Consider the following 21512-nt stretch of genomic DNA (forward strand, 5'->3'; position numbering starts at 1 on the left):
CATTCCACTTTTTTCTTACTATACCCGGTGAACAACGAATTTCGCACTCGACAATCGCCAATATATGCGTTATGACGCCATACAGGCCTCGTGAACACCGTCGTCACTAGTCCTCGAGGACAATGAGACATTACGATAACAACAGTTTTTGAATATAAAATACGGGCGGGAGTTTTCGATCGGACGAAAGAAGAGGATGAAATAAGAAGAAAATACATGTAGTAATAATAAACATGTGAAAACAGACATTGACAGATCGATGAACAAATATTCGGAGGTCAGAGCGTCTCTGGTATTATTTGAATATCGATCCACGTATAGCGGTTTTTCTTTTTTTTTTTTTTTTAAATTTTGTTTACGTAAACCAGGTAAAGTACCTAAAAAAAAAAAGAAAAAAAAAGAAAACAACAACAAATAATAATAATGATAATAGAAATCAGAATTGGGAAAAGAGAGACCAAAAAACGAAGGCAGAGAAACGTTAATTTCTGTATTATTGAATGATCTAGTCACAGGTACATTGTAGCGTTTTTTAAGGTCACGTAGCAGTTCTACCTTTACCGACCGATCAAAATCACCCTTTTCCTTCATGTAATGAATAAACAAACGTACGGGAAGGGCTCAAATTTATGATCGTGCATCGCACTATCATAAACGAATTCAGGAAAGTTGTTCGTATCCCGAAAATCGTTAATTTATTCATGAAATTCTGTGTACTTTTATTTACGAAATTGTTGCAATTCCTTGTTTTAGTTTAGAGATCTATGGAAATGAAAATGAATTGGGATGTTTTTGTTCGTAATTGCGTATAGTATGGAGTTGCTGTCAAGCACGTTTTTGCATTTGAGATACGTGGATTTCGATATTTGGAGATACATACGTTAGGTGAAAATCGACCAGAATCGAATCATCGATGTCCAAGATTTAGTTACGATTCTAGTAATTTCGATATTCCCATACTTGAAGAGATCTCGGCAACTTACAATGACAATAATTTGTAAAATACCGAATGCTCGACAACATATCTCGTAAGAAAGTAAATGAAAATTGTCGATTTTTGGCCAACCAATCCCCTCAATAGATTTTCTAACATTTCGCGTGTGTATCGTAATGATTTAATCATCGAAGCATTGTTTCCACACGATTACAATATCATCTTACGCGTTATACAGAGTCCAAACGATCGACCAAGCTACCAAATGAAATATTGAAATACGTGTATAAGGTACATATTACACAATGCACGTTTTGTGAAGAAGCGAAGCGTCGGTTTAGCACAAAAAGATACAATAGCAGCCCCCCGGGTACACGATAATCGAATCATTGTTAGCGGCACGACAATAAAGAGCGCAGATTTTGTCAGCCTTGGCACCCATCACATCGCGTTACGTATAATATATGATGCACACGCACCGCAATTATTACACGCGTTTTATACGAGTGTGAGTGAGGTAATTGGACGTTGATGTTGCAGCCTTGTGGGTTACCTACCCTTTTTTTGTACCTATTATAATATATTTGTATTGTGTTTGTTTATTCGTCTGCTAATGATAATTTATTAAATGTAACATTGATTGAAACCGGAGCTTAGGATTCGCGGGGTAAAAATTCCGTTCAATTAATTGTAAGGAATTGATAGAGAATGAGAAAAGCTTGTTGAACAAGAGAAAGATGAACATTGAACATCGTCCGAAAACACAAGGCTGAAGTTGGTAACGTTAACCTAACGAAATATCATAAAATAAATCGTTGTAAGATTTTAAGAACGACTTTCGAGCAGTTGGCTTTTCAAAATACGAACATGTTTTCTTTGTTATGATTTATTAGCTGAATTTCAGACAATTCTAAGGGCGCGAAGTAACGATTTTCCTAAAAAATGTATCGTTAAATTAACGTCACTAACTTTGACTTTAGCCGAAGACAAGATTTGCGCCACACGCTTTGCATGTAACGCAATACGTAATTGTTATAACTAGGAAAACCACGAACATGTATTTACTGTTGCATACTGAAATCGCGGTTGCGTATTAATTTTCAATGAATATTGAATCACCTACGCGGATTCATTTATATCCGTGGAAAACGGTCATTATTACGACTTATTATTCGTATTGTTAGATTGCGTTTTTCAACGGTCCTTTGTACTTTCGTTTTTATATTATATGTATTTTCATTTGATAATTTTTCTTCTTGACATTGTATTCAAATTTGTATCGGATTCTATGAATAATATTTAATATAATTAACGTTGAAGCGATTTACAGAAAATCGAAAGTGTACGAAAAAGGAGGACTAGCGTGAGGAACTCGGAATTTGAACGATTTTTTGCAAAGTTGATAAAACTTTAGACGACGTTTTTGAAAACTACTGACGTTTATTTAACGAGTATTAAATTTAGACCGCAGACGATAGAGCTAGAATAATCATCGTGATACGAAATTTTTAAAATATCACATACGAACATTCAATCTGATGAAATGTTCGTCAGTCGTTTAATTTCGAACGAGCGTAATTGCAGAACGCGAATTCACGATTAAGACATCGACATTAATCCGGCTCTACGGCTAAAAAAAATTGGAAATTTCTTTCGTCTAAAATTTTATGTCGCATCATCAATTATTCGCTATGATGTAAGTCGTCCGAAGGGTACTTTAGAAGCTGCGCCTTTCGCTACAACAATTTGGCATGATATGCATCCAGAGACTTGTGTGAAATATAAACGGTTGAATAATTATGCATTGGATCAAGAAATATCGACGAATGATACTTCTGACTTAGCAGTGATACACATTTTAATGCCTGACCGCTTGCATAGTCGGAAAATTTTTTAATTTAAAATAGAAAAAAATTACAAAATTAAAAAAAATTTCTCATACCTAAGTACAATTTATTACCGTTTACCTATGCGAGCTTATTAACACCTACGGTTTGATCGTAAAATTTGGAAGACTATTACGAAACCGGTTGCGGTGGTAATATCATTATTCGTTTCATTTTTTTTTTTTTTCTTTTCTTTCATCTCTTCTTTTTTTTTCTTGTACGAAAAGATGTGCACGTACCGCTCTTTTCATTTCTTGACAGACTTTATTGAGAAATGTCTGTAAATAAGGTCATATTATTCGGATTTTTCAAAGCCGAAGAACGCCATACGCCGGATACCGAATGGTAAAGCCATCGAAGGCAGCAGATGTGGAAAAGAGAGATACCCATTATCGACGATTGAGTCACCTTGGGAAAAGAATTCCGTAAACGTCACGATCGTAAGCATCCTGAGTTACATGAGTATGTAGGACACGCGCTTCCAACCTGGATGTTTAATCTGAGTTTCTCCAAACAGGCGATAGGCCGGCAGAAAACTGATTGCTCACGTATAACAGAGGATACGTATATCTTACAGTATTATAGCGTGTCGGTTGTGGGGAATTGCTTGAGAAAAAAGTTGACGAATGATCGTTTCGGTGTTGGTAGGACTTTACACGTACTCGAGATCTAGTTATGGGCAGACCGATCATCTTCGATAAACATTTGCAATTCGCACTTCAACATGTCGGCATATTGATGTTATTGATTTATTTAAAGAGATCGTAAGGAAATTTAGTAAGTCATAATGAAACACCAAACATATCTCGTGATCTAAACACTTGACACCTTCAAAGTCTCAAATTCCTGAATCATTTTTTGAATTTAAATTCTTCCTTTCGTCAACGTGAAATACTAACTTCAAATTCGGTAAAAATAAAGAAAAAAATCTAAATTTACACTATATATATATATATGTGCGAATTTTTTTTGCTCAGTATACTAGGCACATAATCGAAATTTTAATATCTTGAATTTTATCGTAAAGCATATATAATCATCTTGAATAAGACGTGAGTAAAAGTTTCGTCAAATTTCGCACCATATTTATATCAGCCGTCTTTTGCGCGACGATGATAGACTATTGATTTTTACCAACGGAAATACCGAGAAACCAAGAAGTGACGTCAAAGAAATAAAGATACGCTCGGTTCATACTTTTTGCACTTTGTAAAATACATAACACCGATATAGTTAATAATAAGTTATTCACTTTTAGCACACTTGAGTGTGTCGGATTTCAAATCACAACAAAATTAAAACAACGACGATGATGATACATAATTCGATTTGAGAATGAATAACTTTACAGACGATTTGTTTTTAAAAGAAATCATTTCAATAAAATGAATGAATTCTAATTGCCGGATGATTTTACGTTTATACATAATAGCGACACCTCCAAATGTCAGAAAGTATAATAAATAATTACTTCTTGCGCAATCTTCGATGACTTTGAATTCGGATCGAAATTTGTTTCGGATTATAAGAAAATGGTTGTTGAAATTCGACAAATACCCTCTGTTATCAAATACGTATTCTCAAGCGATTTGCGAATGTTATTTTTTTTTTTTTGCATATTTTCAACCGTTACTGTGAGTTTAAAAATGAGCGAGCGGTGGCAGCGCCACGAACCAGGAACCTGCCGCCTAAATTTGGCGGGAAACCTTGACACCGTCGTCGTGCAACGTAAGTACGGATGATAATATTTGGTCGGGTAAACATTGCGAAAGTGAAGAAGATGGCATTGCCGATGTTGACTGACAGCTGGCCTACGATTCTACAATGCTAATCGTGCAGCAGTCCATACGGAACAAAGTCATTTGTTGCGCTACTAATTGTATTGTGAAAATATTCATCGTGCATTCTCTCGCGTGCAACGCATGCGCGCTCAAGAGCGTGATTTTAAAACGGCCCGCGATGTATGGATAGGTGGGTAAAATGTAAGGCATTCGGTAGGCAGGCAGGCGAGCAGGTGAATTTGTGAAATCGTAAGAGCTTGACGAGTCGATGGAGTAAAGCAATAAAACGACAATGAATGAATTTATTGAAATTGTTTTCAAGTAGAAGCCTCTTATCCCATAAAAGATTCCAACTTGCTCAATTTGTTGACTTGGATAAGAGATGGAAAGAATTTATTTTAGCCAGTTTGTACACAGATGGTAAATAAGATAGATCAACTAAACGTTAGTTTTATGATTTTGCGGTTTGGAGAAATTGTATCTATAGAGTTTATTTCCAATATACCGTTATTAAGGAAAATTAATTAGCACCACTTGCCTCATCTCTAATCGTTTTTGCCTGATTGCAAGCGAATGACTCGCAATGACTAACTCACTAATTGCTCTAGTACTACGAGATGCGTATGTAGACAGTAAAACTCCCCGGAGCTATAGTTAAGCAATTTATGCATTCTGACGACAGGTTAATTGAGTTGTTGCGGCAGTCATGAACTTCAAAAGCTAGTTACAGTAATATGCACATATATATGTGTGTGGGTGTGTGTGTGCGCGCGCGCGCGCATAAGAAAGTATACAGTGTATGTAAAGCATGTTACTAGAACTGTGAGAAAGTATGATTCGCATAGCGAAAACGCAGTGGAATTTGTTGCGTATATTTATAACTGTACACATGCACACACATATTTATGTATGCAAGTTATTCCGCAGCGAGAAAGTAAAGAATGTCTTGAGGAATCTGTATATGAGAGATCCGCCTAGCCCACTTGTGAAAAATTTTCCACCGCGACTAGTTTTGCTAATTTAGTAACATTATGTACGGATAGGCAAGAGCTGCGAGAAAGAACATTGCCGGTACCGCTCCTTCGCATGCTTAAACCTCTACTCGTATTTATTTCTCAAGTTTCGTAACGTGAATAATGATTAGTCAAGCCTTCGATAGTCCGCGGTAACAGCCACACTTTCGTCGTTTGATAATCGAGTGGGGTCGTCGTCGCAGTTTTCGCCTTTTTCGCAGTTCTCGTCGTCATCGTCGTCGTCGTCGTCATACCAATCGCATGCGAAACACACGCAAAAATCACCTGTACATTACTAAACAGAGATTTAGAAACCGCTAATAGAAACGAAGACAAACTTTCGCGAAATAAGACTTGGCCGTTGCCTGAGAAAGCTGATCATTTGAATTGCGCGCCACCGTCAAATACAGATTCAAGTATGGCGGCAAAACGCCTGTCTGTTACAACGGTTACAACCTTCGGTTTTCTTGCCCGGTTAAAAAACTTGGCATGAATTAGACGATCCGAGTACTGGCGAAATTTTGAGTGAGGTGAAAAGCGAAAATTGTTATGTTTCATTTTCGATTCAAAGCAGATGTATCATCGTTCAGGAATGTTGCAGCAAATCTACTGCTGCAACATGCGCGCTAGCAGACGGCATCTGCGCACATAGAACGATCGTCTGCTGTTATCAGCTGACGAGACACGAATGAAAACAAGTGAAGTATTACTTATGTTCTTCTCTTTTTTTTTTAGAAAGTTTAAAGATTCGTTCGATTTACTTCATGCGGTGGAGAAACGTTGACATTGACAGATGGATTGACAATTCTGATTGACGATTGAACCGTGATCATTTGATGAAATATAACACAGAGGACTTTGATATTTAAACAAATCCCGCCGCGAGCCGGATGACAGTACAAGCTTTAATTTGACTGTGCACGGTGCTCTTATCGAGCAGTTCTACAAGTTTGAAATTCAAGTTATGTAATTTGCAAGGGTGTATATCACGTAAGATCTTGTTCCATTTGGAAAACCGTTTATCGATAGCTTGATTAAATAGAGATCAATAAATCACCCACAACTTCCGAGTTTACGTAATAGAAATAATTTGATTCATTTCTACAGGCTTCCAGATCAACGACAACGAATAGTTTCACTAGATAGCGGACGTCAGATGTTAGGTTAGCCTTTTTTTACATAATATCATTGGGCACGATATATCTTCATTGAAGAAAAAAAAAAAAAGGAAAAGACAGTACCTGGCAGTGCTGTACCAATGTTGAGCCGGACTGCGGTATGTCTTGACGAAATCTCACACATGCCGTTGAAACTTTCCTTCGAACCTGAGTGAAATGTCCAAACTGGCACAATTTCTCCACACGAGCACAGAGCCTACCGGACCCTATACACGCCATAGCGAAAACTGTAGTGAGAAGACTCGGGGGACACTTTCAACTCGACCACTAGACGCCCCACCTCAACGTCAAAATCGATCCCCTCCACCTGACAAATCGTCGCTGCTAACCGGAAATACGTTCCATAGTCTTTTACTATCGCCTAGCTTTGGGTCTGGCTTGCGCGGTTTCGTACTTTCGTCACTATGAGCTTACGAAAGGTACGGCATTGTCGTCACGTGCATGCCAGACAACCACAGCTCAGTTCGCCGCATTTTTAAAGACAGGGATATCTTTTATTCGCCCTTTATTACACCCTTTACCGGTTTTATAATTAACAGGAATAAAAAGCTATCAACGATGGCTTATTGATCCGAAGAACTTTGAAGATTTAAATCATTCAGACAATTTAAAACTAATTGCGGAAAATTGTACTTTTGTCATCTGCTAGTCGAGACATATTCTGTGAAGTTGACAGTAGCTTTTTGAGGTTCAGTCTGATATCAGACGAGGTAACAGCAGACGATCCTATGACCATAGTATTAAAACGTGAAGGTAGCAATGCTTCACTAAAATAGAGAGTTTGCTGTTTTAGCGTCCTCTTGTGAATTTCTAATGAAGGTAATCCGGTAGTGAAATTTATTCTATGATTTGGCGTCTTTTCAAATTAAAAACTTTCTGTCTAGCGTTGATGGAAGAATGCAAAGACGATTACCCGTGGGAAAATTTTCGTAACTAGTACTTGGCGGGTAAGCGTAAGAAGCCGCATTAACAATCCCGTAGCTTTTTTATCGGCCGAGGGGGTAACTGTCTGTGGTCTTCAGTCACGGCTCCGTCGTTTTTCATTCCATATAGGGTAAAGAGGCATTGAATCTACTATTACTGACTGGACACCATAGTAACATCTTTGTTCACCGATAAATAATAAAAGTGCAGACGCCAATAGCGTTGAGTGAATTCAAGAGCATAACAATTTCATCCATTGCCGACTGCGTTACACAACTTCTTATGGAATGAGGTTGCAGAGATTGTTGCAGATAATGTTACAGATCACTGTTTATATTCAGGTAACGCTAATTGGGTTTTCACCAGTATAAAGATGAGTTTTCAATCTATTTCCGAACCGTCAGACACGAAATTACAAAACTGGCCAAAACGTTCCTGTCGGTAGTAGGAAGGTCTTTTACTTTCTGCTATTTATAAAAATATTGGAATGTAGGATATGTTATTTGTCATTTTTCAGGACCGGAAGCTTTTAAATATGGCGTCAATCAATCATTTTTTTTACCGAGATAGACCTACGAAGATAAACCTATATATCTCCACTCACGCTATCTCCTCCCATACTCTTTGTCTCCTCCTGAATTATATCTTTTCGATAATACGATCGTAGCGCCATCAGCGTTACGACCGGCTTCAAACTAGGTCCATGGGTTCGAAGGCTTGTTCATTGTACTGGAGTGCCAATCGTGCCAACCAAGCATTCAACGGCCGTTGCATGCAGTCACGTATCGGTACTCGGTGGGTTTTAGTTTATGCCGTAAAGTGAACCTGAAATTATTGTCGAATATCGCGTTCATATTCTTAACTTGTAGTGACGACAGGTTAGTATGCCTCTAATTCTTCCATTAGTGCTATCTACATTAATTTTTTACCCATGTGTTTGTCGGTCAAATTTTCATCGCTGTATCATGTATACTACAAACCAATAGAACGAATATCTATGGCGTCGTGCAGTTGACTGCTGATATGGTATCTGTGTTGTGTCTGCGTGATGCGTGTGTACGTAGCGCCTCACATTTTCACGTACTTCAATTTTACGCACAGATGCAATTATTACTGCTAATTACAGGCTGTCCAGTTGTACCGGAAGTCCTGGACGTCTTGAAATCACCATGGCAGTTTTAATCGGGTGCTCAAATGTTCTAAAGTGTCTGAATACGTATGTTCATTTACGTTGATCTTATCATCACCATTCTGTCATTTGGTAATCTTGCAAGTTTATTGAAACTAGCTTTCTATGGCAACCCTGTACTGCATTATGAGTCACTTTTAGCATCGCTGTTCTCTTTGATATCGCGTAACGAAAACTCTGTCGTACACAAGTATAAGTCTGGACACTTGGGTCTGTGAATCGTACTTTTAGTGGTTGGTTCACTTTTGGTTTTTAGCCACAAATTGTAAGTGTGATAAGGCTTAACTATTGAGAATTTAATTATGCAAAATAAATTTTTTGAAACTTGATGCTTGTTCATAATTTATCTCAACTTTGATGTATTGTGTCTGTTGGACTGGTTGTTTAGCATGTGTAATTTCTTTTCAATTCAGTCAAATCTATAAACTTATGTAAAGATCAGCGCAACAGATAATTTATATCTGTGGACTGAAAATTCTGTTCGTTTACTGATGATTATAAAATTTTACTTTAGAAATAATCCTCAAAACGTCACAGTCTAGTATTTATTGTTGTTTTATTTGCTACTGGCCAAACATATTCAGTACTGATCTAATCTCTGTGATGTCACATTTCCGGCGTAGAAATTTGTATGTTGACAGGATCAAATAAATAGAATTCTATAGGAAACTTGATCGACAATTGCCCGATAAACTTTTGTATATTTTACCGTCTGTTAATTACAGGTAGATACCATGCAAATGTTGGTCAAAGAATAGAAAAGGGTGGAACAATCAGAGCGAATACAGTACTTCGATAAAAAAGTATATTTTCCAAAGTTTGTCATGTGAGTATAAACCTTCAGAGCGCCAGCACAATGGAATGTCAAAACTATTGTAAGTCGTTATAAAATAGTCATGTTCATGAAGATCCTTTTCAAATACTTTGCAGCTCAAGTGGAAACCCAGGATCAGGAAATATAATAAGTACTTTTTATAATGCAAAATCTTGCGTGTTTGTTGGCCGATGTGAATTGCAGTAAAAAAAATTGCATACTGACAATGTCCGTACTAATATTGTTTGAGGACCCAAATAGGTACGGATAAAATACAATACATCCATAAGCATCATTCCTAATCACCATAAATATTTGAGTCACTTAAGTGACTAAGAACAAGGCTGAAGCTAGCAGCCAGAATTAGCAGTCAAACGATTTAATGTTCATTCGAATAAGGTAGTGGAGTCCGAAAATCAAAAATTTGTAAAATACCTTGAAGTCCCAGATAAAACTGAACTGCATTTTTTTATTTCCAAAAAATTTCACACGTTTCGCTGCTCACTCTTAACTGCTAGCTGCAGCTTCATTGACTAAGAGCAGTCTGATACAGACATTTATACACAGGAAACTATAGAAAACTGTTGTTTTCCCTTAACTATTATGATCTCTCCTTAAAACATGATTAGAATATTCTAAAGTATATTTCTTGAATAAAATCAAATAAGTTTTGTAGGTAAAGATTCGAATTGAAATAATTTGAATCAAGTAATCTAAACTACAAAAAAGTGACTGAAAGCCATTAATAAATTCCATCACAATAATTTTCTGGATTTTGGGCCTTGCGCCCTCTTTTTCTCTCGTTACTGCAGTTCTTTTTCTTTGAGTTTCACTGCCAAAATGATACAAACCGGAGTTCAAATAACCGGAGTCAATGACTGGTGTCTGAATTTTGAAGAAGATTTGCAAACATTTTTATATGACAGACTAAATTAGTAGATGGCAGCAAGTAGTTTGCAACGATGCTAACTGTCATTTGCAATTCTTTGGCGAATGAAAAACTAATCCTCTGTTTCAAGAAGTGTACTACCAGGGCAGCCAGTTACCCACCTGGACTTTGCTTTAAAGAAGTATTATGCAATATATTTTTTTCTTTGAATCATACATCGAAAGCCCTTCCGAACTAGTTTACCTCCCTTTGTCATAATTAGTCGCACATTATTTAACATGAGATTAAGTTATTTATCAATGGCTTTCAAGGAAGTATGGTTGATATTAGTAAAGTACAAGACCTAGAGTATGTACAACAATGCTTTGCTACTATTTTATACTTCTCAAATTTCATTATGTGATTATTAGTATAATGCGTTATGTTTGTGTGTTACAGCAAATCAAGAATCAGTTATGAATAGATGATGATATCGACCACGTTGCATTGCAATTTACCATTCATGAGATCTAATTCATGTTGAAAACGAGGTGTATGGTGTGGGTGAAACCATGATAAATTCTGACTTTGTCAAGAACTTTCTCGACGTCACAGAATCATAGACTCTCAAGTAGAAAAGGTAGGGATTACTGAAAATTGAGAAGATGTTACAATATGCTGATTAGTTTTGTAGATTGATGAAAATCTATCAAAGCCATGGGTTCTAGTATGTCCAGTGATAGCGACTCAAGTACAACCGATATTAAGAAGAAAAGTGTCAAGATGACTGATAAAGATGAGAGAGTTTGGACAGAAATGCATCCATGTAAAGAATGTGCTGTGGTAGTAGAACGTTTACCTGAAGAAGAACTGGCCAATTTACTGGCAAGGAATGCAACTAAATTGAAAACTATGGAAAAATTTCGCCCACGTAAGACGGGATGCTTCGCGGTTTCAAGAAACCAGCAGCAAACCAAAACATCCGACGAACAAAATAATGTGAAAGATCTGAATCTGACGGACATCATGACTGATGGTAATTCTGAGGTGATTACAAAAAAGATTTCAAGTAATCATGCAGCTAGTAAAAAACGCATTAAAAAAGCAAAAAGGAAGAAGTCACTCAACAAAAGTACATCTTGCAGAAAACCCAACGTGAACCATTGTCATGATAAATCGCGCGAATTTCAACTCTCGTTACATACCAAAAAATTGGATAGTGAAAAATCCACTGAATATCAAGATTGTGAAAAATATCCAAGTAGCAGAATTCCGCGAACTGATGGCATGTGTAAAATTGAAAATAGTGAGAAAAGTTTGAAGGTTTGTGTAAATGAAGCGTCAGTGTCAAAACGATTCAAGCTGTCTCTCAAAAGAACATTAACTTCTGATGAAGGTTTACATAACAAAATCTCAGAGACTAAAAATCTGAGTGAAACTAAAGATGAAGATTTCGAAAATAACGTAAAGATTGCTTGCAAGAGAAAATTATACGCTTCTCAAAAAGATGCGGTGAATGTTCCTAAACTGAGAAAGCGTGTAAAAGTTGAATATTTGTCATACACTAATCGCAGGTCAATTAATAAACGTAATTCTCTGCGCAACAGAGATTCGGATCATGTGGACACAGTTAACATTGATCGCAGTCAAAATCAGAAAAATGATAATATGGTTCCAAAGAAATCATCACACCTGAAATCTCTACATGTTGCAGTTAAACGACTGAAGAAGCAAGATACGACTACACCTAACAAAGTTGACCCAGTGGGGCCCTCAAATCGACACACAGAAAAACATGAAACAGTTTTTAACAATCTGAGTAATATTTCACCTATCAAAGCAACAGTTCAAGATCAACATATAGCCAAAGAGACTAGGAACAGACTGATTACAGATTATTTTTTCAAGATTGATAAAAGCCGTGTTTTACCAGAAAAAACTGTGAAATGTTTGGAAGAAAAAGAAATGGAGGATGCAGTATTGAGAAAGAAATGGAACATTCACAAAGATGTGATTATACTGTTGATAGATTTTAAAGCATTGAAAACATCCGAGTCGGGATATGTTGCCTCAGAAATTGAAAAACTTTATCAAAAATATTCTTCTTCATTTGTTTTTGGCAACCTCTCAAATCCAACTTTAAATACATCTCACTCACCCTACAGACGATCGTCTACCAATTTCATTGACGTGTCTTCGATGAGTGACAATGTGGTGAAGAGTCCTCAAAACTCAGTTCACACTGTTACAGTTCAAATGGAAACAAGTGCATTGTCTATCAATGACAAACCTCCACATTTGGAAAGATATTCACCAGTAAAAAGTGTAGAAGTTTCGTTGAACAACAATTCATCTGTAATAAATTCTGAACCAGGAGCAAGAGATGCAGAGAAACCAACAAATCGGATGGATCATACAGAAAATTTGTCTCCTCATACCAAAGAAGAAAGTAAACGACATATGGATAGGGAATTGCCGCGTCTATCTTGGATCACAAATAATCATGAAATTAGGAATCATCTTAGTCGGACTTCAGAAAAGTCATTCAAAATAGCATCTGCTCTTACAAGACGATCATCCGTTTCTCCAAAGAAACGAAACGCCTCACGATTAGTCCAAGATAAACCAGAATTAACTAATGCACAAGTTCCTAGGGCGGAAATCACTACTGGTGTACAAAAAGTAACCAAAACACCAGAGAAAATTTGCATTGTGTCATTAACAAAGAACATAGATTTTTTGTTTGATAGTGATGAAGTGCGGAAGAAACTAAATAGCACGACGTTAGTCAGTAATAATTCTATACATGTTGTAAATCAGCCAGATACATGTTCAGTTTATGGGTCGGAAACAAAACAGCCCAAAAAATCATACGGATCTGTATCTGCTAAAGAAAAAGTGGCTAAAACATCTTTTCCTCTCAACGGCATGACAATGTTAAACCATTCCGTAATGGATGAACAAGATATTTGGATGGACCTGGGTGAGAGCAGTGATAACGATGCACCCAAAATCAATACAGCCGTGGAAAATGATTATACAGTGCAACACAGCAAAAGTTCAGAAATAAGTCCGAATCTCCACAACACAGTAGTAAGTGGAACGGTACCTTGTAATACCATGAAATACATGTGTACTGATTCTTTTGCTATTAACGATCGTGCATGTACTATTGAAAATTGCAAAGATAAAAATGCTAGCACAGATATCAGATGCCCGGCTGAGTTTACCCAGAACTGTCTGTCATTGATAAAAAATGTAACATCAAAGACGACTCAGTATCATTCACCAGATCGACCTGCTTGCATAACTATTGAAACTCGCTCAAGTGGAGAGGAGACATCAACTGGAAGTGGTATAGTTGAGAAGAGAGATCACAATACAGACCACAGCAAAATAGATTCTGATAATCTTACTAAAGAAATGTCATTTGTTGACAATTATGTTGATACATTTCCATCGCTCTACATCGATGAAGATCCTCAGTTTTCTGATGCACAGGATATTCCTGCTATTGATATAGTAGAACAACCTGAGTCATCTGTTGACAAGGATAAAAGTGAATCTGATCCACTAGCTCTGACATGTACAAAGTCAGATACATCGACTTCAAATGGTTGTATCAGTAGTGTAGTAGTCGAAGTTGATCAAGCTGATGACGATACTGAAGTATATATGAAAAAAGAATGTATTTTTTGCAAGAAGACATTCAGAAGCACGTACAACTTGGGAAAACATTTATCAACGTTGCATGTAAGAAGTACAAGTAGGATGTGCACCATCTGTGATAAACAACTGGCTACTAAAAATGTAGTCAAACATTATCTTGAACACTGTGGTTGCACAGACATATCTGAGCTTTGTGCCACCGAATGCATTATCTGTAATAAAAAATTCAAGAATCGACGAACCCTTGGTTATCACATTAGACGTATGCACCGTATTGAAAAGAAACATGTTAGTCCGAATATAGCATCGAAAACTTCTAAATCATATACATGCACTATGTGTCGATCAACATATGATTCCAAAGAAGATTTGTTTTTGCACATGCTGACGCATACTGAACAAGACTTGCAGGATACCTACGAAGTTGAAAAGGTTAAGAAACAGCTTGAGTCAATTACAGATGCTCGAGAAGTGATAATTCCTGAAAATCAAGCCAGTGGCATTTCTGAGAGCGAAAATGCTAAAGCTGAGGAACAAGTACCACCGAAACTCACGGGGACTAGTAATAGTCCAACGATATTGGCTGCTGCTGCTGTTTCAACTTGTGAATTCTCAATTTGCCTTTGCCATAAAGCTGAACGGCTCGAAATGTCATATGGTGTAATAATTGAACTTGCGATAGTGTGCAAACAGTGTAAAACATTTTTTAAAACAAGAAAATGCTTTGAAGATCATTTTGACAGTTCACTGTGCGCACGGAATAGTTTGAGCAAAGTTACGCCAGCGATGTTTTGCAATAAATGTCGTGTAATTTTAAGTTCCTTGCAAGATATGCACTCGCATATAAAGAAGCACAGTGACCTTAACGTAGAAATGTATATATCATTGCTCTGTAAACATTGCAATATATTCTTTTTTTCAATCGGACATCTATTTTACGAACATTGGTTCAATCACTGCAAAAATCCTCTGTATATTGCTGATCATTCGGTATTTCCTAATAATATTAAAATAAAGATCATCGAGCCAAACTGTACAAAAGATAGCAATAACGACGAACCCACTGAAAGTCTTCTAGTAGCTGATTATCAGTGTCATTTTTGTAAAAAACCATTTCGAACTGAAGTTGAGTTAAAAAAGCACCTTATTTCTAACCACACATGTTATCAAAAAATCAATTCTCCACCTCAAGTCAGCAAAATTATCAACCCGTGCTTTAAACTAATATGCAGTATATGTAATAAAGATTTCGCTGATAAATCAAGATTTGATACTCATGTTGAAGAGCACAGAACCATTAAAAATTTACTACAAATTCCTAAAGACCTGTGTAAATCATCAGGGGATAATCCGCTTTCTTGCAACATATGTAAAATCGAATATGACACAACAAAAGATTATGAAAATCATTTGATCAAACATGATATAATTCAGGAAAAATATGTTTGCAATTATTGCGCGCTCATGATGGATAGTATTAAAGACTTTGAACATCATTCCACGGAACATAAAGGTACACCAGAAAAACCAGTTTCATGTAAAGTCATATTCGCTACAGCCAAGTTTCATTGTAAGACTTGTAAATTATGGTTTGATAGTCAAGCTATATTGGATAAGCATGTTTCAACACATAGCAATTCGGTTAAATCAAGACCAGAACTTGTAGAAAAATTAATTGAAAAGTCTGCGAAGGCTGTTGAAAAAATAAGCATCACCATGGAGACCAGTCAACAAGAACCGAATAACCAAATTGATGACGCAACCGCTGTTATTGAGAGAAATCGGCAAGAATCCATTAAAGATGTTGAGGTAACAAGCACTACCATTGAAAAGAATCGACAGGAATCCACTGATCCAATTGATGACGCAAGTGCTATTATTGAGAGGAATCAGCAAGAATCTATTAGTGAAGTTCAGGAAACAAGCACTACCATTGAGAAGAATCAGGAATTTTTGAAAGGAATCAGGACTGACCAAATTAACGATGCAATTGCTATCATTGAGAAGAATCAAGAAGAATCACCGAACGAAGCTGAGGAAGCAAGTGCTATCACTGAAAATAATCACCAAGAATCGATTAGTCGAGTCGAGAAAACCATTGCTATCATTGAAAGAAATCTGCAAGAATCAAACTACCAAATTGTACCTGATGAGTCTATTTCTACGCACAAAAAAATCACCTCGGGCAGGTCTATAGTAATTCCCAGTGTGATAGACTTATCTGATAACTCGAATTCTATGGATATTGAAATACTGCCTGGTGAGAAGAATGCACTAGAAAAAGAGTTTACCACAAAAAATTCTTTCCTTGAAGAACAGCTGGAAAAATCGAGTGACGAAGAACCTAAGAAGTTATCATTCTTACGTGTTAAAGATTTGAAAGAACTTCTTCCATACACTTGTAGCAAATGCAATGCTGAGTTTAATACGGAGGAAAATCTCAACAATCATAATTGTAACGAGTCGATAAAAGCACGGGTTAGAGTTAGTTACATTTGTAAAACATGTACAGAGATTGAATGCGATACTGTTGTTGATTGGCACCACCATGTGATGAAACACATCTCGATAGGATCTATCCTAAATTCTCCTGGCACTTGGGCGTGTATAATCGATGGACCGCATGGGAAAAAGACTTGTATATGTACTATTTGTCACACGTACAGAAGTGATATCCTCAATGAAATGCAGCTTCATTTATTACATGGTCACGCAGAAGTTGCTGCTCCTCTTTTCAACTGCAAATATTGTCAATCATTTAAAACTGACGTAAAACCAGAAATGGAACGTCATTTAGCCGCTCATTTTCGAAGTCTAGAGACAACTCCTACCTCAGCTACCTCAAATAGCACAACAAAGCCGTTTCGACAACTTGATAATTTCATCAATTCTCAATCAAATTCAGTTTTACCTGTAGGTGGTTCAGATACTAACTCATCCGCACATCTATCAGTGAAAAATTCAAACAACGTCGCACAACCAAGTTTGGCAATACCTGTTAATAAGGAGAGCAATAATATTCCATCACCTCTTACAGTTTTACACTCTAATAACTTTCAGCAACCAAGTCCAATTATATCTGTCAGGAGCTTGGGAAATAATTTACCACCGATTTTAACAGCTGACAATTCCAACAATTTTCAACACCCTGTTCCGATTTCACCTGACAGTAGTTCACGTAACAATTTAACTCCAACAAAACCAGCCAACAGTACCAATAATTACCAAATACCAGTTTCGATATCATCTCTACCCATTACATCAGGCAACAATGTGGTACCCCAATTTACTCTGGTTAGCAGCTTCAATAACATCCAACAACCAGCGTCAATGATTCCAATAAACTCCAATAATAGCTCACGCACATACACACCGGTTGAAAATTCTAACAACTTTGAACTAGGAGTTCCATTTTTACCAGTTCCCATATCGGAAAATAATTTGTCACCAGACCAGCGAGTCAATGCTTCAGAATGGTTATCGACAATAGTTCAATCGTGTCAAAATCAATCCAATAATAATCCACAGTTTAACGGTATCGCCAACATGGTATACAGGTTACCTACACCTGCCGCAAACTCTATATACTCTTGCAGTATATGTCAAAATTATCAATGCTCGACAGAGCAAGAATTAAAGCATCACGAGTCTCTACATCAGCAAACTGAGTACAACGAACCATCGAAAAAATCATACCGATGCAAGTTGTGCAAACAATATCTTTATGGTTCTGAAGATAATCTGAGAGCACATGTACTGACGTGTCACAAAAGTGGAAAGTCCAACGTATCTGAAAATCAAATCCCAACAGTCGCAGCCCATGCGTCATTTAAATGCAACCATTGCCCCCAGGTCTTTTCATCTTATAATGTATATCTGCAGCACAGAAATACATTTCACACTTTCCTTTTTATCAATCAACAAGAAAATGAAACTCAATTGCAAACTAGATATCCTTATTCTTGTCACATGTGTTCGACGGGTTTTCTACAAGAGACTCACTTGCAGGCTCATGTCAGGCAATTGCATCCAAATGATCAAGTGGCACATCCAAAAATATTACATAATCAAGCTTTGTTCAAGTGTGGTATTTGCGATTTACTCCTTATATCCGAAACGGCATTGAATGCTCACATGAGGTCGCACAATATTATAAATCAGCAGTAGTTTAGTTAATTCTTTTCAAAATGTTCTGACATCATTTTATATCTTTTTTTACCTCCAATTTCATTTTCATCATACAAGTTCATAATTAATTTTTCCTGATACAAATATCAAGTTGTACATAAAACCATCACTATACGCGGAATATTGTAGAATAAAATTTATATTCATACACGAAGATACTGCAGTTTGCATATGTATCGCTTAGTACTCATTAGACATAAATTAAGAATGTTGAATAATAATTGTACTACATATAATTGAATGTGTATTAGGAACGATATTTTATCCCAATACATTCGACTAATTCTTGAAGCTTCTGAGACTAGTATAGATTAATATAGTTATATCACAAACGAAATTCTCACTACAAACAGAGCGTTTGGCAAGCTGGTAGATTTAAGAGTCGAAAAATTTTCTGAATGCACCAGAAAAGTTGTTATCTTAAGATACATTAAAGAAGAATGACGTGTACCATTCTCCTTTTTTTTCAATCCAAGTCGAATCGTTATTCTAGCAAATATAAAATTCTCAGGAGATTCCACATCTGATATTTACCAAAAATCTTGACCATGTTTCATTGATGCGAAAAAAATGACACATTTACATTAATATTTTTATACATTGCTGTTTCTGTAATTTTATAATGTAAAAACGGAATATCGGTCAAAACTGTTTGACATAATACCGGTATAGTATGTACATTGGAGTAGATGATAATAATCGAAAAGTGCACTTGGTAAAAATTAAAATTCAAGCTTGAATGCTTCACTAAATGACAGTGATGTTATAATCCATATTGCACATGCAGACTAATTAATATTTACAATGTTATCTACAACTTGAGAGAGAAACGTTCCTTTAAGTTGTAAAATTCTGCACTAGCTAATAGCTTACGACGATTGAAATACTGTTGTACAATGCATTGTAATTTATCTCAGTTTACTCTCTTTATTACTTTCTGTACAATCCGTATGTGTGACCATTCTATCACATTTTCAACTATTACTTTTGTTTGTTTTGCTTGTCGTGACTCTAAGTACTGTAATCTGTATTAGACAAACCGACTCGTTATTTGCACTCGATTAATATTAATTTACTTATAATCAAATTTAATGTAAAAATTTCAAGTAAGAAAAGAAACATATTTGAAAGAATATACTCGAGCATGCAACAGTTTAAAATCATTTTCAATCAGGTATAATATAAATATTTTAAGTATTGTAATTAGCGAACAACCTATCGAACAATATTATTTTCAATTAAGATAATACGTTAATATTGTTAGGTCGCATCATGAACGTTGAGGTATTTTTCTAGTTCACACTGAGGGTATCTATCCGATATTTACGAATAAAAGTAAATTTGTAACTTGAATAAGAATGAGCAACTGTTCTTCTATTATATTACGTCTTCTTTAATCAAATGTGTAAATTTCTCATTTATAATATATATATATTATTAATTCTCGTTTTTTTTTTTTTATTACCTTATATAATCAGGTCTAGTGTTGAAAATTGTAAAGGCTGAATCCATCGTGTTTTTAATTGCTAATGTAGAATGTTTTTTTATCGTTATTAAAATTGTGTACATTTGTGTTGGTGCCATTGCAATAATAATAAAATCATGGAATAATCAAATACACGAAAACGGATTAACGTACTATATTTTCAACATGACATACATGCTAACAACAAATTATTACTATCATTAACATATTTATAATAGTGCTTCAATATTGTCACAACAATAACCCCACGTATCACAATTCATGCCACACATACAGATATTTGTATAATCATTAGAAAAAATAATTTTTTGTCATAACTTCGAGATAACTACTACGAGTAAATTATATGAATAATTATTATATTTTTCGCTTATTCTGACTGTAGATTTTATAAACAATTCGTGGTATTACATTGAATTGTTTATTGATAGAAAACCAATAAATTTCCTTGCGACGAAATCCTGCACATTTCTTATCAAGAATAAATATTAGTTGAATAATTTGAATCATTTTACAACTTTGTATCGTAAATCGGCTGTTCTAGATTATCCATCGTGCCGTTAAGAACAGTTCTTAAAGCTGGTTATCTCCCGAACTGTCCGGCATGTTATTTAGTCTGAGAGGTTCTTCTCACCGAAATAAAATTATGATCGGACGATCGAGTATCATCGCTTACGACTAGTCATAGCCGATTAGCTATACTATGGATACATTCGTTGTATATTTGCACGTGAGAAGAATTAGCCAGATTGAAATCAGACTTTTTTTTAATTAATCTGTCAAGAGTTTTCGAGAAACTTTATTTCGCTGTAAAATTGTAAATATAAATGTTCAGAATTCGTCGATTATTTGCAACGCATTTTAATGCAAATTTTTTTTATCAACATATCGTGGTTTCATTGATAAAGATTCTCAGTGGATCGTTCATTTTCATTCCAGGAGAAAACGTAACAAATGATGAAAGCTGATGGAAACAAGTTTCTAATTGTTTATGAAACAAATTTTTCTTTAAGGGACGTAGGAATTTTATACTGGCATGAATTGTTCTCGATCTCACGATATTTTCACGTGAAAAAACTGATCGCTAAATCGCCAATGAATAATTGTAATTTTCTTCACCAACATTCACTACTATGAAACAGTAATAATTTCGCATCCAGACTGTACCAAAGAGCATTCGTGTTGAAAGATACGAGACGTAAACAAAATCTCAAGTGGATGCTCTCGTGAGCAGACGGTAGGAAAGAAAGGTACACTCTGGCTTAGAATAGACTAAACTTACCAACAATATTACTACCACTGAATTTTTCATTTGATCTATTGCTATATAAATTAATGAACACTATATTTTGACATTTAACATTATTATTCTTACAACCGCATATTTCAGTTCTGATTGCCATTTCCGTGCTTTTTGGTAATCCTATATGACGCATGTTCGAATAGATGATTCATCGTATGGTTGTGGGTGATTTGAATTCACTATTGAATTAAAGATTAAAAATTAAATAAAAAAATAACAAACAAGTGGGAGTAAAAGTACGTGTAATAACGGTAGTGAAACACGACGTTCGGGATTGGT

General features: G+C 35.8%; 2 protein-coding genes across 5 annotated transcripts in view; one reads left to right on the forward strand and one right to left on the reverse strand.

The window, feature by feature from the left end:
• LOC124174970 (all trans-polyprenyl-diphosphate synthase PDSS1) overlaps positions 1–7045 on the reverse strand; it is a 57508-nt gene extending 50463 nt beyond the window's left edge. The window contains exon 1 of the mRNA XM_046554722.1: positions 6856–7045. Within this exon, the coding sequence (XP_046410678.1) occupies positions 6856–7011 (156 nt within the window). The 5' untranslated portion in view covers positions 7012–7045. The remainder of the gene's footprint in view (positions 1–6855) is intronic.
• Positions 7046–8438: 1393 nt separating this feature from the next.
• On the forward strand, positions 8439–19893 carry LOC124175625. Of its 4 annotated transcripts, none has more exons than XM_046556034.1 (4): positions 8439–8594; positions 9631–9731; positions 9814–9980; positions 11047–19893. In XM_046556034.1, the coding sequence occupies exon 4, from the start codon at positions 11305–11307 to the stop codon at positions 18421–18423; it is 7119 nt and encodes a 2372-aa protein (XP_046411990.1). In that variant the 5' UTR covers positions 8439–8594; positions 9631–9731; positions 9814–9980; positions 11047–11304; the 3' UTR covers positions 18424–19893. The 4 variants fall into 4 exon arrangements, with proteins under 4 accessions (XP_046411990.1, XP_046411982.1, XP_046411997.1 ...); XM_046556026.1 differs by having other exon boundaries at positions 9836–9980; XM_046556041.1 differs by lacking the exon at positions 8439–8594 and adding an exon at positions 8652–9170 and having other exon boundaries at positions 9836–9980.
• The last annotated feature ends 1619 nt before the right edge of the window (positions 19894–21512 follow it).

The sequence above is a fragment of the Neodiprion fabricii genome, chromosome 1 (assembly GCF_021155785.1).
Source record: "Neodiprion fabricii isolate iyNeoFabr1 chromosome 1, iyNeoFabr1.1, whole genome shotgun sequence".
NCBI classification, from domain to species: domain Eukaryota; kingdom Metazoa; phylum Arthropoda; class Insecta; order Hymenoptera; family Diprionidae; genus Neodiprion; species Neodiprion fabricii.